We start from the raw sequence: 19,103 nt of genomic DNA, 5'->3' as shown, positions 1-19,103 counted from the left end.
AGTGAGCCTTTTTTGGCCGACTCAATGAATCCACAAGTGTAGCCCAAGAATCGTGAGAAAAAAGGAGATGACAAAGCAGATTCTCACAAAGGGAAAGAGTTTGTACATCCTCATTTCCTCTCCACACATCTTGCATACCTGCATGGCCCACCAGACATGGAGACATGCAAGCAGTGGAGGTGAAGGAGAATTATCCTTTATCCCTTTAAATATCTCCCCCATATACATACATGCACACATAAAAATGAAGACCAAGGGAACCAAGGAAATTAAGAAAAGCCTTGTTGATATATAAAGTTGTATTTATACAATGAAACACTGACAGAAACAGGCCACAGGTAGAAACAAAGAAGACAGACTGCAGACAGAGAAGATACAAGGCCGCGGTGAAAAGAAAGGGGGTTAAAGTTCTGGTAACACATAAGGAGAAGCGATTTCCGAAGAAGCACAAGAAGTGAAAATTAGAAAGACAAATGCAGACTAGAAAAATAAAAGCCTTAGAAACACAGAATATCAACAGAATCAAAACAGCAACCAAACCTCCACGAACAGTAAGAGAAACACACGTGGACAACAGTCACACATGGACGATCATAATTTTACTTAGGCAGACTCAAAGTCCTGAGCTGTAATGAAAAGTTTGTCATGTAAATATTCTGGAATCTGAGCATGGTGTTTGCAAAATACAGTGAACAAGAAAGATGGTGCTCCAGGGCTGAGAAATTATGTAACCAGTGTTTTCATTATATCTAAAAAAAATTGTGATAAATGTATTTAATGGAAAATCAGTTTATAGTGTGGCTGTAATACGATCATGTGCTACGGTGTACAGACAATGCTTCAGGGCAGTTTTTGGTGTGTTGCTTTGTTTTTTGTCCATTTAGGTCAAACTCAATAGATGGAAAGAGCAAAGAGCTTCAGTTAAACTGGCTTTCTTCTTTGACTGTGGTCAAGACAGGTTATTTGACTGTGTATACATCTACAGAGAGGAGTGTCTCTGCAGTCAGAGTCGTTCAGGTTGATAGTCCACATTCTTTAATTGATCAAAGCTTAAAAATAAACTTACAACTAAGGATCCATTTGAACAGTTGTAACCGGGTGATTCCTAGTGATATATAATATGTGTGTGTAAATTTAGATATTAGGTCACTGGCCATGTAACCTCAACTTGTTGGTGCAAGACCAATCATACCAGCCACTCTCTGTATAGTGTATTAATAGCTGTTTGTGTGGTATGGATTGCTCAAATCTAAAAGTTCAACATAGCAAACTGATCCCTTGGTAAACACATATACAAGTATGATTTAACTATTCTAGCTGCGAGGAAATAGAAAGCCTGTTCAGATACTAAAGAATCGCATAGCAGGTCTGAAGTGCTACCTCTGACGAAAAAAAGCTGGTAAAAACAAACTGTCCTGCAGATCCAGTAAGGTCTGTGAAGACTCTAACAGCCAAGATAGCTGCAAAGAAAAAATCCAAGAAAGAGATAAAATAAAATGGATTCAATGATTGATGATAAACCAATCATTATGTAATCAGCTGGCTACATACAAAGTAAGGTATCTACTACTCAGCAGAGCTGGTTCAGTCTTGACAAAGCTTCATGTTTTAAAGTACAAGTTAGTGAGATATGTTTTGATTAATGTAATGCGTTGAGTAACTTCCCTGTGATTAGCTGATTAATCTAAACGCATTTAGGCATGTAGTCAAGATCAAAACAACCTTAGTATCAGAATGGGTAAGAAAGAAGATTTTAAGAGACTTAACATCCTGTTATTGGTGAATATTTCTGCTGATCTGTTGGGATTCCCACTCAGTCAACTCTTGGGTTTACAGAGAATGGTCTTAAGACGGGAAAATATCCAGTGAGTGGCAGTCTATGGGTGAAAATACTTTGCTAATGCCAGAGGTGAGAGGAGAATGGCTAAACTGAGTTAATAGGAAGGTAACATTAACTCAAATAACCACTCTTTGCAAGCAAGGCATGCAAAAGAGCAAATGCATACTGCTATCAAGTCAATATAAATGATTCCAGCTCCTTGTTGATCTGTGTCATAAAGAATTAAAGTAGCTCTGAAAGTAAAATGGGATACAACACAGTATCGGCGAGGCGTAACTGCAGACAGAGAAGTGTGTTATGTCACTTAGGATTATTGAAAACTTTTGTGAGTTGTATTTTATCATACCAGTGCCAGTTTATTAAGATGCTGCTGTTTTGTTTAGTCCTGATTTATTTGATAAAAATCTTTAATTTATGCATTTATTGTTCCCTTCACAAATTTTATATGACTAACAAAATGGCATCTCTACAAGAACAATTTAGTTCAAAGGTAGATTCTGATTTACCTTTTTTTTTTAAAAAACATCTTTAAGATTTTAATATTTACCTTCACATATGCTGCATGTATGAAAGTTATTTTAACAACTTAATACACTTTAAACACTTGGCACTGCTAAATTGCTGCAAAGACTCATGGTAAACATGTCTCTCTGTTTTTTTACCCACAAACAGGTGCTCACCTTCACTAATAATTTAAAGTATTTGGTGCAGCTAAGTGGATGAGGGATGTGAATGGTAGGGAAGATGGACACTAAAAAATCAAATCTGTCAACCACCAGAAGAGTTCACAGGGATGCAATATTTGATTTTCTGTTTCAGATTGGGCCGTATTCAAGCACATTTAGCATTTACTACATTAAAAAAAAAAGAAAAAGATTAGATTTCAGGTTTTGAACAGCCCTGTGGGATATAGTCACTGACACTGTAAACTCCCTGCAGCGCTCACTTAACTCAATTTTCCATGTACCTTTGCATCAGTACAGCACCTACGGTAACCATGACAACTTCCTTGATGGTCTAAACTGTCTGTAATGCCTCTCTGGAAGACTGAAGATTTTGAGAGAGTTAATGAGGGAGACCCTCACTTGTAACAGAGTGAATGTTACAAGTTGTATAACGGGTCCTAGGAAATGTAGCATGCTGTGCCCAAATTTCAGTGCCTGCTTAAAGTTGGGACTAAAGAGGCACAGAACATTTTGTATGTGACAGAAACATCACGTTGTTAGAAGGTTTGGGCTGAACACTGTTTGGTAATGTTCCAGATCACAGCCCATTTCCTGTAGCAAATCCTGCACCTGCTTCCCAATTCCTGGCTGCCTTCTAATTGCTCTGAAGATTTACATCTGTAATAATCAGAATCAAGAAATTAAGTAGAAGAATTTTTTTATATGAACATTGTTGCTAATATTGTATAACAGCATTTTTCAATGTTTTATTAAAAACTTAAATAAATCATAATGCACTGATTTTTAGATGATTAAACACTGAAAACTTTGTATGGTGTTTCCATGTTCTCCCTGGGCCTGTTTGAAATCCCTCCAGGTATCCCAGCTTCCTCCCACAATCCTGACATACATTCATGTTAACTGGCTATTCTAAACTGGCTGAAGGTGTAAATGTGTGCATCAATGATTGTCCGTCTCTCTGTGTTGGCTCTGTAACAGGTTGGTGATCTGTCTACCTTTGACTTTATGATACCTGGGATAAACTCCAGTCCATGTGAGATCCTTAAATGTAAAAGCATTTAAGAAAGTTGATGGATGGAGCATAAAATACTAAAAGGCATCAAATTCAAATGTTCAGCTCTTGAAATATGCACTAAATTCTGAATTCAATACAAACAAATCTTTGCAAATCTTTGAAAGAAGGATGACAATAGCCTGGGAAAGTTCTGTAATGCTAAAAAAAAAAAAAACCCACACACACACCTGGAAAATCTCAATGTTCATTAGCTTAGTTACAGGAGAAAGTTTAAGATTAATTAAAATTTGATTTTAAAAAGTCTTTTGGGAAAAGCTAAATACATAATCCCAATGTTAAACACACAGTTGGCGATATCATCACCTACATTACATTAATATAAGTAAAGATTGAGAGTATGATAAAACATGTCTGTATGATACATGCAAATCTACACCAAAAAAAAAAATGGGGCATTAGCTGGACTGGAAAAACATATCCTCCCACTTTTTAAAAGAATCAACAGCTTACACACTGCAGAAGCCCAACTTTACCTACATCTTGGTAGTGTGCAACGTTTCAATCCCACCCCCTCGTCATCAGACAATAATACACAGGCCATCAGTGGTAAATCATGTTGTTAGTCATGTAATCACATCACATGGACATGATAACCAATCAAAGTCATTTCTCATTAGTATCAAAGAGTTGACAGATAAATAATCATTATAAACCTCTGTGGCGACAGTCTGAAAGTTCATCAGGCTGTACACCTGAAGCATCATCCATTAAAAAAGAAAAAAACATTAATTAACATTATTTTGTGTATTTTTTTAATATAGTACTCAGCAATTTTTCTTTTTATATCCAATTAAATAATGATAAATGAAACTTCATTACATATAAGCAAGACTCATGTGGTTCCCTGTGAAGTAATGGGTTGACTCAGGTAGCTCTTTTGGTCTAAACCTGGTCAAGTGCTAAGACAAAGGCCTCCTAAATAAGAGCCAACAACCCACTCACCCTTGTCTGAATTCAGTGTGCTTCTCCAGGATCCATATCTTGGTTGAAGCTTCTTGGTTTTTGTTTCATATGAGTCTTTACACTTAGATCGCTTACTCACAAAAAGGTGTTGATTCATTCTTCCCACTCCCTTTCAACATGTAAATTAATCAGAATGGTTTTTTGTATGTAATTTGTATAGTATTTTTTTTCTCTCTTATTTCTTTTCTAAATGTACTTGTATATTGTTCACATGTTGAAATAAAATTACCAACCAACCAACCAACCAATAGGCTGCTCTGTCTATGCTCCTGACTCTAACTATGGCCACACACTGTGAACAGACACAAGTGTCAAATAATAAACTTCTTCCAAACACTGTCACAGATAGAATGAGGTGTTCAGTCAATCAAGGGGATCTCAAAGTACAGCCGTTTCTCCTCTGGGTTGAAAAGATTCATCTGGGATCATCTGGGAGTCTGTCTAGGTCTTATAACCCCTGATAACCTCCCAGGTGAGATGCTCAAGGTGCTGTTAATCTGAAAATTCTGAGGCAGACTCAGGACCTATTTATGTTAGCTGATTTAGGAGTACCTCTACATCTCCCCCACCCTGAGAAGATCTGTAGGAAGTGAGGAAGGGAAGACATAACACGCCTGCCCCCAGTGACCCAGACCCAGATTAGTGGTGGAAAACTGACAGATGGATGGATAATGTACCTAATTAACAAAATTCTAATTAAAACTTATCATCTCCCTATATCTTCCTGTAACAGCAACACTCTAAATCTGCCTTGTAACAATTGGCATTTTCCAGGTTGCTTGGAAAGGAAACTGGAATGTAACACAATAGCTAAGGACAAAGCTGCCTGGCATTCCTGTTAGCCACTGTTTGCTTGTTCCAGATCCTGACACCTGTTGTGCAGAGCTGGAAACATTTGGATTTACAGGAGTTGCATCAGAACCACTGTTCCTGCTAAATCCTTTTATCTCTCCATGTAGCCACTGGAGCCACTTTGTGGATCACACTCAATTAGGCCATACTCCAAAGATGTTCGTGTTCATGATGTTTACTGCTGCTGGTGCAGCCACCAGCCTCACATCAGCAGGCAGTTGTTAAATCTTCTCTAATTGCAAAGCTTTGAATAGGCTGTGTGACTTATAAGCCTCTGACAGGAAATCCACTGGGGAATATATATCCATGTAAACTAAGTACAGATGCTGTGTTACATAATGTTATAATTAAGTTACTAAGCAGCTTCCATAATGAATCTTAGGTAACGCCACTGTGCCCAAGTAAAGCTTCACTGAGGGCTGTACATTATGAACCCCAGTTACAGTCAATAGTACAATTTAGCATGAATTCCCCACCCCACCATGACTTTTGATGCCCTTTAATGTGTTCTCTGTAAGAAGGGGCAGAAATTACTCAATTCTGCAATGATTGTTTTATTACAGCAGCAGAATGCATTTAGAGTTTGGTATCTGTATTCAAATCCATCTCTATAAAATTGAGGGGTAAAGAGTAACTATACACCCCCATAGGTTACTGTTGCAGGACGGGGTTAAATAGGACAGCAACAACACCGACATATACAAGCTTGAGATGGGAAATTTTACAACCAAAAAAGACTGTCCAGTTGTGCAGTTGTGTTGTGTTGGAATATGAGTTGAAGAAAGTCAGAGATGTTTTGTTTTTATAACATAAGGCAACTAATCGCCTGGCTTAACTAGCTTACACTTTTCATTCCATATAACTACAGTCAGTAACTACATTTGTAGTCTCATAAAGAACCAAAACATTAGTGTTTGTATAGTTTTGATGCTTTTCGTGTTTTTGTTTGAGTGTGCTGCTGCTAACTTTAATAAGAGAATCGGTTACATGGAAAAAGAAAAGGCTAAGTACCAGCAGTGACCAACCTGTTATGTCTATTATGGGGAGGTTACATGTGTTTGATCAGTATAAACCCTAAACTTTGAGTTAAACACAATGCCATGGAGATATATAGAGTCAATTTAAAAGAGAATACTCCAGGAGCTTCTGTGAATGCCAGTGACAACTCAGCACTGGAGACCAGGTTATTATTGGTTTCCCAGACACTGGACACTCACCAAGTCCTTTCTCACAGGGGACTCCTGGGTTGTTGCAGAGCCTTTACCTTACACTACAAATTCCCTTAAGAGGGTCACTGCAGTGAATTGCAAAAGGTGAAACTTTTAATATAGCTTGAGAACCCCAAGCATAGGGAGAAGATGTACACTCAACAAAAGATTTGAACCCAGGACCCACTTACTGTGAGGCAATAGTTCCAACCACTGAGTCACCACGCTGGTTTATTTGGGTTAAAAAGCTTTCCACAGACCATCCTTGTGGACTGTATTGTTGGCTTAATATAAAATGTTGCACTGTGTGAGGAGATGAATTAACCTTGCTCTTGACCTTTGTTCTTTCTCTAACATGATAAACACAGAGGACAACCCCAGAAAAACTGGGGCTTTCCATCATTTTTGGTTAAAAACAGCGAAACATTTCACATGTCAGTTCTTCATGTTTTCATTTCAGTGGCTTGTGCCAGATTTGGAATGGTGGAAAACATGACCTCATCTTGTACTAATTTGTCTCTCCCGCTGTTTTCAGTATCCGCCCCCTGGCTCGTGAAGTCACGTCTTTCCTGTGTGAGTTTTAGAAGCAGGCGCTAATGTCTCATGTTAACAGATGCATCGTCAGTGGCATCTTATAACTGATTGTAATGCATCACCAACGTGCTAACGCTGCACAGACTTCACAGTGGTGTATACAGTCCATCCATTACAAGTGATCATACACGTGAATCCACTGACAGTAGCTTATTATCAACAGATCCAGAGTACACTGGACACAAATCAAGTAGGAGCACCTTAACTCGGGAATCAGAAGGATGGAAAGCAGGACATAACCTCTGAACAGCTATAGGAGGAAAATTCTTGAAAAGCCCTCAAGGTGGACGTACCAAGAATGAAGCCAGGGGTCTTCGCTGTATTTGACCTTTATGTGTCCTTGATGAAGCTGTTTTGATTTGTACCACTAGCTCGCTGTCAGAATGTGCATGAGTGAGCCAGTAGGGCAATTGATATTCAGATGTTTAACTTCCACTATTAAAAAAGACTTACACTTTTTAGCAAAAGCTTAAAGTGGATTTAAACTTTGCAAATGTAACCTGGAACGCATCTCTTCCTCTAATAAAAGTGCAAACACAAGAATACAACAAAAACTATCTTTTACCTGCAAGACTTACGGCATAATGTGTCTGTGGGTGCACGTGACTGCAGCATAAACAGACACGGTGTTCCTGCATGTGAATTCTTCCCAGTCTCAAGTCTCAGTTTATAAATAACCGTGTTGTCCCTATGAAGTCTTACGGAGTTGGTCTCCAGAGAGGGAGGGAAAGGGGACCAGTCCAAGGGCTAGAAAAAGAGTGGCTTGATTTTTACTAGCAGTTTTGGTAAACAGTACTAAACCCACGTCGCTTTATAAGACTACACTGGGGGTTACAGAGGGAGTCCTCTACCACATATTGCACTTGTTTTAAATGTGTAAATATTAAAAGCTAACAGTAGCCTTTGCTGGGATGGTTAACCTTGCTTATCTTAAACAGGGAAATAGTTACCCTAGCTCTTTCCAAATGTTAGCAATGTACCTCGGAGCAACTGTAATAGTAACATGTTTAAATATACTGTATATCTTCATTTTGTTAGCTCAGTTTGGTAAATCCATTTGGTCAGCATGTTTCAGTTTCAGGCATGCAGGCACGCTATGTGCTGTTACGTTAGTGTTTTGTTTCATGTAGTAGTTAATAATCTCTTCTTAATAATAAAGATATTTTAAATGTGCATGGTTATTGTTCTTTGTGAAGAACAAGAAACGAAGTAAAGTATTTGAGTTTTGCAGCTTGACTTGACTTTGCTGCTTCCCTCCTTTCTCCAGCTCACTGACATTTTGTGGTGGGTACAGGAGGATTTGCATGTTCAGGAATGTGGCCTGTGGAGTGTACCTCCCCTTTTGAACTTGTATTTCTGAGTAATGGGTTTCATGCTCGCTCTCGCTCTTTAAATTCTGTTAAAGTATGCTAGATTGCAATGGCTCGTTTTTATTAGTGAAATATTTAACATATTTAATCAATAGCTTAAAATCATATTGTTGCATTTGTCTTTTGGCCAATGGATTTTTTAAAAATGTATTTAGTGTTGGACATAGAGATTTCTACAACAGAGTATTAGGGCAACAAGACAAAATATATTCTTGATCATTTTGAGAATAAAGACAAAAATCTATTTTCAGAAAAAAGGCAAAATGTGGAGTTTTGCATCCTTTTTATTATAAGAGGCTGTAACCATTGATAAACCATAACGATCATATGTATCTACATCTGTATGTATATTAACTTCTCCTTAACAGGTGGGCCACTCTGAATGTGAAACTTAATGCTAACATTATCACACATACAGCAATTACTAACAATTACATGATTTTTTTTTAATCTATAAAAAAATGCCAGTTTGTATCCTTGACAGAATTTAGTTTGACTCATTGCTAAATATAGAATAAAGAATTTGAAAAAGCTCTGCAGGCCTGAATATTATATGGAACTAAATGGCAAGCACCAAAAAAACAAAGAAAAAAAATGTAAACTCTCTTTTAAAATCTACAGATCTTGTATCTATATGTTTCATGCAGATAGTATTTCCTTTTTACTTTACTAAACCCATCAACCAAAAGAAGCACTGCACTGCAGAGGACACAACTGATGGACACAACAGTAATATTTACATTGCCACACTACAAGTGGAAAATGAGACATTCATAACAGGTCAAGGGTGAAACAGCTGGTGAGTGCAGTTTGTTACAACAAAGCAAAAATAAATAAACTTTTAATGATATTTATGTTTTTTTTATTATATTGTTCTCTTTTCTGAGCTTTAATGTGTTTCCTTTGCTTTTGTGCACTTCTATTTTCTCTCTTAATAATAATAATAATATTAATAATAATAATAATACATTTTATTTAAGAAAGGGCCTTTCAAAACACTCAAGAACAATGTACACAAGCAATAACAGCAACAAACATAACAATTTACAGAATAATAAGGATAAAACGTTGAGCAAATACATAAAATAAATTAAAGTAGCAGGATGGAAAATTTATGTGGAATGGGCTAATGTGAACTGATCTATCCCTGACATTTGAACACACTTGCAATTCTTGTTACCAGTGTACACATATAAACACACCTTTTGTCAGTCTGTCTCTTGTGACCCTGCAGACAGAACTCGTGCAAAGGGATCTAGGGCAGTATGTCCTAAAATATCTGACAGACTATTTTAAATTGCCTATACACCACTGGAAAAAATGCAAACTAAAATAAATAAGGTTAAGAGATGCTACGCCACCAATTCTGTGAAGTTGTGCAAAATCAAACGGATTATCTAGCTTGATGCTAATGCTAGCCTCCTAACAATAACATTGTACAAACTAGCTATTTGGCACATAAGACAATTGTATGATGAGAACACCAGCTCACTGACGTGTAGGTTAATTCACTAGGGAATGCAAATATCTGTACAAATTTTCACAACAATTAATGTGTAGTTTGTAATATTTTTTCTACAAGAACCAAAGACAGTCCAAAATTTAATATCAGTAGCCTGGTTAATAACAATGTCGCCTCCAAAGTATAAGTTAGTGGCTTTTATTTGTCCGTACAACTGCTTCTTGTCTGGGTTGGATCAAAAATGTAAACACTGTTCATGCCTGGGTGTTTCTGGCAGCTGTTTGTGCTTAATAACGCAAATATATTTTTTGTTTCGGGTTACGTCTGTAGTTGTATATCCGATAGTTATACATTCGATATATTAGATTGCCATAGTGTGCCATACACTTATGTGTATAATAATCATACTATTAGTGACTTAATCCATGACTTACATTTAGCTTTGTAATTCTAACCAACACATATTCATAACACACATGTAGACTCACACATTCCCTAATGTATCATGTGATGGAAGTTAAACCATGTTTCCTAACAGGACTCTGATATTTATACACACATTGCATCACAGATTTAATACTATTTAATAGTAACCAAATACCAGTTACTATAGAGGTTGTAGAGGTGCTATTTGTTGCTAACAAGCGCTTCAGAAAGGGCACTGCCGATCTTACAGATTTTCATTAATATGCAATCTATTACTTGTTAAGGTCTGTTTAGCAACAAAAAACATTCTTTACTTCCTAGTCAACTGTGAGGTTGAAAAAAGGGCTATAAAGCTACAGACTAGAAGACCTGAAAATAATTGCACTGTAAAAACAAATAGGTGAGTTAAATATAACTTAAAATTATTGAATGGCTTCAATATTGAGCAATAATTTTTTCTACATAAATCATTGCAAAGTCATATGACAGTGTTGTTGTTAAACCTTTTCTGTAGGTCCTCCCTTTTACGGATAAATTATTATTATTATTATTATTTTTGTATAGACCCCTAGCCCCCATTTTTTCATATTGCCTCATTAGCAAATACATCCAGAAAATCACAAGAAACAGACTTCCCATCTCATGTAAATGAAATGCACTGATGCATCGTGACTGCACGATAGTAATTTTGAAATGTTTCTACAAACACAAACTTATCCAAAAAGTCTGAAATAATATTTTAAAGAAGTGTTTCTAAATGCTTTCATTTTCAAGCTATCAAAGGATAAATGGAGAAAATCAGATAATATTCTAGCCAAAACATTGGCCTTACTCTTATCTCTTCTATTCAGTTTCAACTCTTTAATTATCAGATTAAAAAACAAGTCCAGGAGAAAAAGGTTTTCATACTATTGTTTTTGCCAAACTCTGTCCTTGTGTACAGCACGTGCAGCACTGTCTGGGTCTTTTAGAAAAAACATATAATCCCCAAGGACATACAAACCAGCTCTTGGCCTACTTGGTTCATCCACAGTACACAGTCATTCCCTGCAAACGTGTCATAAAACACGTACGCTAAAGCAAATGAAAAATCAACTGTGCAGCATATGTTTATGCATCAACTACCCCATATCACAAACATTTACGTCTTAACTGTCCTCTAATGTCATTTGACAAAAGTGGTTTGATACTGGTGTGCCTTAGATACACTCAAAACAGAGAAAACAGGTGTTTGCACATTCACATATGCATCTGACACACATATGCACTCTTCAAGATTATGACTCCAAAGTGTAAGCATGAGAAATAGGATGACCTCGTTGCCCACAAACTCCCCTGAAGTGTCATTGAAGGAATGCATGACGAAATGAGGGGTCTGTTTTAAGCTGTACTGTCACTCCTGGAAACTCCACAAGGATGGCAAAGGAAAGCCCATGAGGTCAGCCCTTGAAATGCAAAGAACTTGTCACCTCAGTGAGGCTGATACTACGATGCATAATGTGCAATATGCTGTGGGTGATACTAAATACTAAGTAATAATAAGTAAATGACATTTAGCTTTAACCATACGTTTTATGGTGTTTTTGTGTTGCTTTGCCCACTGTAATGCATATGAAAAACTAATTTTGGGTTTTATAAATAACCCTAATCACAATCCCAGATTCATTATGTTCAAGAGCCATACATTGAATATAGCGACTATTTACCAAATGCCAAAATATTTTTGGCATTCCTGAAGAGACAGCACAATAACTGAGCAGACACACCTCACAAATCATCACAGAAGTAGATAGAAAAAAACATTATATCAAACACATCTAAACCCATATGACTATTGATATCTACTTTAAGTAATTTGTCTGTTCACTGAACAGAACCATCACTCTGTATCTGTCCTTGATTTTGCTCATGACATTGCTGTATGCAATAGTAGTTGCAACCTGCATGAAGCATCCCAGCAGAGAGAGTTCAGAGTGACTTAGTATGAATTAAACATAACAGAAGTCACTACATCTGTTTTGTTGTGATATTTGCCATATGAGCACTAACAGTGTGTGGGATTTTTTTCTGACTAAGTTGTTCTGACTAAGCTGAAGTGCACTTCAGTGTCTTTTTTAATCCTCTGTCTTCCACATGAGGTCATTGAACCACTCATTGGCTATAGGAACATCTATATGGATGATGATGTGACAAATGCCTGCTGCTGTCTTTTCCTTTCTTTTTCTGATGTCAGAAATTCTGTCAATGATTTATTCAGAATAGTCAGAAATAGAGTAGATGACTAAGTCGGTGATTTTCATTTTTCACAGGAGAAATTGAGAACATGCCTCTACATAGGTACACGTATTTCTGTTTGATCAGGTGACATCTGACCTGTGTCACATGTGGAAGAAAAATATTTGTCAGCTACAGTGTGACCACGGGCAGTCTCCACCAGCCCTGGCCTGCCAGCGTCAGCACTGACACTGATATATTTAGTCATTACAGTTACAGTCAAGATGACGTAATTGGGATGATGCTGGGGCTGCTGATCAGTCTGTGCTGTTTTATGCTTGTGTTTGTTTACTAATCGACAGTGACGTTTACTACATGTCATGCTGAGAAAACTGGATCCATTTTTCTGGATCCAAAATTTATACTCCCTGAACTTAAAAGCCTACACCCATTGAATATGTTTCATTTACAGCACACTCGTAGTAATCTTAGTCAAAATCTAAAATGCAGTTTTAACCTTAAATCAGCAGCTGTAATTTTAGTTGTTGGAGTCATTGCTAAACTTGAAATTGGAGCAGGTGCATTCACTGACTAACCTCCCCATTTTCTCCCAGTGCAGTAATAGCTGATGCCACAAATATAAAACAGTACGTAAAAAGATCAATATAATGAACTTTCAGTGACATCTTACCCTCAAAGTACGATTTTATGTATATACTACTACATCTGTTTAGACTTTTGAGGCAGACACATCTGCATTTGCAACTAAAACATACTTTTGGAACAATATTTTGAACAATATCAAATAATAAATTTGATTTGTGTTGTTGCAAATTATTTATTTATTTATTTATTTATTGAATATTTTTACTATATATTAATATTGTAAAAATTAAAATAATTGTACATTCACAACAAAAATTAGGGGCTTTAAATATTTTAATGTGAAATTCTTGGTCGATTTTGAATCATGTAATACTGCACTGCATTTTTTTTCTGTATGTTATTGCATTAAAATGCAAATAAACATAATTTATTATTAGCCTTCACTGCATGCAGAAAAATTCACAGACACACACAGTGCCACAACATGCCAAGATGCCAAATGTCTCATGGGAGTGCTGTCTAATACCAACAGTGATTCCAGTAATCTTTGAAAGTTTTTAGATTAAATTAATCTGGAGCAAATTGTTGTTTTATTTTGTGCCATAAAGTAAAATCCAAAGTTGCTCCTCCTTGTGGCTCATAACACCAAAAGCTGCTTATTTCAGGTTTACCTGCTCCATGCTTTGGCCATTTGTTGCAAGTCCTCTCGAACTGAATTTGAGTTCCCTCAGGGTGCTTCTGTTTTCTTCACACACAATGCATGTGGCCCAGATAAGTTTTTCTGCTGGTTGTTGTACATGTAGACTGTTTTATGCATTTGCAGATGCCACTGGGTAAGAAATGAGATGGCACTACTTGCCTCTCCTACAGTCATGTTTACACATGAACCCTGCAAGCATCGCTGCCAGATTTATTCTTATTGTATTCTAATTTTTGCCTCATAACTTTTGCACTGTCCACTCCTGCTGTGACAAAACAAATTTCCCACGTGTGGGACTAATAAAGGTTATCTTATCTTATCTTATCTTATCTTATCTTATCTTATCTTATCTTATCTTTAATGCTGACCTAGGAAACAAATTTCATTCTTTTATGTTTTTGACATCATGAATGACATGAAATGAATACTGAGATGGATATTTACTGAATGAATGTGTGAATCTGGTAAATAAATAGAAGCTTCTTTGGCCAGGTATAATCTAACTCTGGTGTCTTGTGGCATTCCCTTAAATACAGGAGACTGAAATAGATTTCCAGCTAAAAACAAAAACAACAGCCTGAGCCACTGTGGCAAATCTTATGGCTTCTGAGTCTCCTACTCTCAACCTTTGGTTTGGTTTCTTTCAAATGACTCTGTTTCTGTATCAAGTATCTTTCTCATCTTCTCTGTGTCTATGAACCCCACTTACAAAACCTTAAAAGCCCCCTACACAGAGATTCACTTCTCACATGTTTATTTTGAGGGACTGACTGCTACAGAAACTGGAAACATGACTGGAGGAAAGGAGAGGAGTAGGAGGAACCTGGCAAATAGAGAGTAGGGAGGGAAGGAGAGAGAGAGGCTGAGTGGGTAGTGAGGAGCTATAAAAGAGAATGCTGGAGCTGTCTGTGGCATTAGCCTCAGCAGACTCAGTCTCACACACACACAAAACGAGGAAGAGTGGAATCAACAGGCAACAGCAGAGTTGAAACACACTGAGTGCTGAAGAGCAGAAGCTGACCAGAGTAGTTTCAAAGCAGCTGTATCTTCAAGAATACTACAGTGTACTTGGACTTGGAGCTTTCTGGAGTGTTTGTTTGGCTGAACTTTGGACTGACTACTGCTTTGTTGCTCCTGAGAAAGAGTCTCTTCGTTTAAACTGGAAACAGCACAGAGACAAACTGTCCGCAGAGAAGTATTCAAGCTTTCACTTATAGAGCCTTCAGTTTCACTGGACTCCTGTTCTACCATGGCTGCTGTACGTCAAATGGTTATGGAGGCCTCTGGCTTCCATGTCCTGCCAGCTCACCTTATGGCATCAGCTATGGAGGAGTTTCCCCAGCAGTTGCCCGTCCCAAAGGGCCCAGCAAAGGGCAAGAGCCGCTCCCGTCGACCTCGCGAGGCTCGCTTCAAAACACAGCCCGTCACCTTCTCTGAGATCCAAGAGGTAGAAGAAGAAGGCTCCTCGCCCCTGGAGGAGGAAAGGGCACGGCGCTCCTTCTTGCAGTCACTGGAAAACCTGCGGCGGAGCACACAGACCCTCCACTGCCCACCTGCTGCCCATCACAGCTGCACCCCTACACCCACACAGGCCAGCCTGGACTCCAGCGACTCCGACTCCACCCAGTGAGGGCAGAGACATGACCTTCTCCCGGCTCCCACGTTCTTCGCTTTGCCTTGACCCCGTTTTGAACTTAGGTCAACTGAACTGAACCAAAGTGGCCTGTCTGCCAGGCTGCCTGTGTGTAAACTGCTGCTCTTCATTCAAAAGCCTGCCTTTTAAAAAATACTAACATGCCAACACAAAGTATAGAGCTTAAAGATGCACTTACAGCATATCTGTAATGGCTGGTTACACTGTTCCACAGATATGACGAGTGTAAAAGTAACAGTGTTGAGCGCATCACTCTTCATACGTATTCCTTTTCTACAGTAGTCTGATAAAAACTTGAAGGATGAAAGATAGATGGTATTTTCCCATTTTAAAGCTGTATTTTTTGTTTTGTTTGTTTGAATCCATATTTTTCTACTTGAGTCACCATAGAAAGAACTCTTAAAAGGTTTTAGTATTGTGACTTACAAGGCTGTAAATACTTTGACTAAGCAAAATGCCCAGCATCGAAAGTGACCTGGCTGTCACTGGAGTAGTAGAGTACCACTGACAAAGCTTTGTCAAGAGTTTGAGCTCTTGTTTTCCAGCTTCGGTTCATGTGCAAAAACATACTTTCTGCATACATGTCTTTATTTATTCCCTTATTTTGTTCATAACCAAGTGGAGCTGTAGATGTAATATTATTTTATTGTTCTTTCTGACTTCTAAAGTCACCTCGACTTTCAATGAAAAATATAACCTTTATACTTGTTTTTTTGTTTGTTTTACTTTATACATATATGTTTGTCGTATGTACCTATAAATAAATATTTTCAAATATTTTGAACCATTTTCTGTTTTCCTTTCTTTGTATATTCCTGTTTGGGAAAGATTATCATAGAAAAAAAAAGAACTTCAGAAGTTAACAGTTATGACTTTTGATACGATTAGGACTACAGCAAACTCATAGCCTACATAGATTTAACTGGTTTTCCATTACCAGTGTTATTGTTAAGATAAACTTTTGCCTGACTCGCTTGTAAACACACTTGTCAACACATGACCAATGGCTTTAAAGGTGACGCAGTGTCAGTAATGTTGGGTAATGTTGGGTTTCTAACAGCAACGCACAGAGAGCCACTGCAGCCAGTTGTGTCATGGAGTGACACGGACTAGAGATGAGACAGTAAGTGGGCGGCAGTTACATGATAGTGTAGGATTTACTCACTAATTTTCTTGTTATGAGTGAAAACACAAAAACACTTTCCTTACCCTGCCAGTAGTATTCATGCTGCCTAGTAGCCACCAACTGTCTTTTCTATTGGATTTGTGTACTTGGATTTGGCTCACAAAATAAATTTAATCTCCCATGTTTATCCTAGTGAAGTAACATGTCAGCAAGTGCAAAAATATGTCCTATTAACATGCTTTTAATTGTTGCTGTACAATTAAACGATCTTTGTTTCTCACACTTGGTATTGGTAGATTGTTGGAAAAGTAACAAATACTGCAATACAGATTTTGTATATTTTACAATAACACCTACACTCTCATCTTTTAGTTCAAGACTCAGAGAAAGAGCACTTGCTACAACAGGCCAAAAAAGCATCTTGAACTTACAAGCCGTAACATCCCTGACCCTGTTGCTGCTTCTGACGTAAAGCAAAGCACAACTGTGCTTTTCTTTACAAAAAACAACAACAAACAGCCAGTTCCAGTTATCCAGCCAAAGTGGACATGGATAAAGACCAGCCGGTAGCACATAAAAGGTCTCCAGAGCTCTTTCCCCATCCTTTACCCAAACACACTCATTAGTCATTGTTTTTCAAGTGCTTGTGGAGCTGTTGTAGTTAACCACATACACAGCACACTGTTTGACGACGCAGCTCTGGAAACAGCTGAGTCACGGAGATATTGTCTGGTTTGAAAAATAGAGAGAGAGAGAAGAAAATCACATTTGTCATCTAATGCCGGAGTGACAGATTGATTCAGTCCATGCCTCCTCTTCCTGCCCTCTTTCTTCAGCAACCCAGTTTTTATTTTGCAGAGGAGCTGAGGGAGTGTTCAAGAGCATCACTGAAACAAAACCTTGCATGTGAAATCTTCTTTTAGTAATTAGTTTCACTGTCTGACTGCAAGACAGATTGCTCCGTGCTTTAAAGGAAGACGGATTACAACGACTGATGACTGATTTTTACAGTTTTGAAGTGTCTGACAAATGTCCAGGGACCAGCAGTCCACTTTTTGCCTCAAAATGAAAAGTTTTAAAGGGCGTTTGAACAACGAAGGGTTGCCATTCTTGGTCTGGGCACTGCACTCAAATCCATCAAGGGTGAACTCTTCCCCCTTTTAAAGATCTGGACAAAAGAGCAAACCTAGCACTGAAAGCAGTCAGTTAAGCATGAAAAACAACATGAAACCACTGTTAAAGAGTCCAAACTGGGGTAGTGTGACCCTGTGAAGTGCATGATGTCTTTGTAAACAACTTGATAGCAGCTAAAATAGCATAAAGGGGCAATCATCTGATAAATGAGTATGTAGAACATGGAACAAACTGTATAGATGCTCTGTTTTGTCAGTTAACGAACTAGATAGCCTGTAAGGAATAAAAGAAAAACTGAGAGGAAGCTGAAAAGATATAATCTTGTTCAGTGTCATTTTCCTGTTAATGTTGGTGGAATACCAAGCTCCTTGAAAGGCGACATCACTGTTTAAAATACACCACTGTCTGGAGCTGCTGTCTTCATTCTTCTGCTGCTTTGCTGACACTTACATTTATTCAAATGCAAAGGAGCTTGTATAAATACATGCATACAAAAAAAAGTACATGCATGCCTGGACTATTCCAAAATAAGAAAGAAATGTGCTGTATTGTAAGCTAAAAGTAGATTCAATGTTTTAATCTAAATATTCTGCTCCTTAAGTAAAATATTCACCTTGTACCTATTTTTCACAAGTTTGTTTAGAGTTCTGGTTTTAAACATTTTATTATTGTAAAATCTGAAGTGTATGTACAATATTCTGAAGAACAGAGGACTGAAAATTAAATATTTTAACATGGACAACTCTACTTCATGTGATCATTTTTTAAGTTTTAAGGTAAAAATAAATTTAACAAAAATAAGGTTTTAAACCTTTAATGTCGTGAGTAATGAATCATTAGAGCGCTGAATAATGGAAACAACTAATCCACTGCTTTTATGTTACCCAGCAAAATAAACCTTTTGAAAAATTGTTCACTTTTAGGTGAAAAGTCACTCTAGGTATTGCATTATAACCAGCTATGTTATCTGTTTTTTATTATTCCTTTTGGTTTGCACATAACTATCTAAACATGTGAAAGCCTTTATATTATGAAATATGTCCTTTTATTTATTTGAGATATGTCTTAATTAGGCGTATATTCACATATCTGGGGAAACCGTCTGAAGGCCACATTATTCAGAATCAATCAGAATCAGAATACTTTATTAATCCCTGGGGGAAATTATTTTTTGTTACAGTGCTCCATTTTAA

General features: G+C 37.5%; 1 protein-coding gene across 1 annotated transcript; it reads left to right on the top strand.

The window, feature by feature from the left end:
• Positions 1-14,898: 14,898 nt before the first annotated feature.
• cunh11orf96 (chromosome unknown C11orf96 homolog) lies at positions 14,899-16,434 on the top strand. Its single transcript, XM_005731481.1, has one exon. It carries the CDS (start codon positions 15,246-15,248, stop codon positions 15,624-15,626), a length of 381 nt encoding a protein of 126 aa, XP_005731538.1. The 5' UTR covers positions 14,899-15,245; the 3' UTR covers positions 15,627-16,434.
• Positions 16,435-19,103: the final 2,669 nt, after the last annotated feature.

This window comes from Pundamilia nyererei, unplaced genomic scaffold (genome assembly GCF_000239375.1).
Source record: "Pundamilia nyererei isolate P.nyererei 1_Seehausen unplaced genomic scaffold, PunNye1.0 scaffold00043, whole genome shotgun sequence".
NCBI lineage: Eukaryota > Metazoa > Chordata > Actinopteri > Cichliformes > Cichlidae > Pundamilia > Pundamilia nyererei.
Note: the sequence above shows the minus strand (reverse complement) of the source record. Positions and strands in the feature narration are given on the sequence as shown.

Excerpts from the sequence above, each read along its gene's own strand:
- cunh11orf96 (XM_005731481.1), top strand. The coding sequence starts at position 15,246 with ATGGCTGCTGTACGTCAAATGGTTATGGAGGCCTCTGGCTTCCATGTC.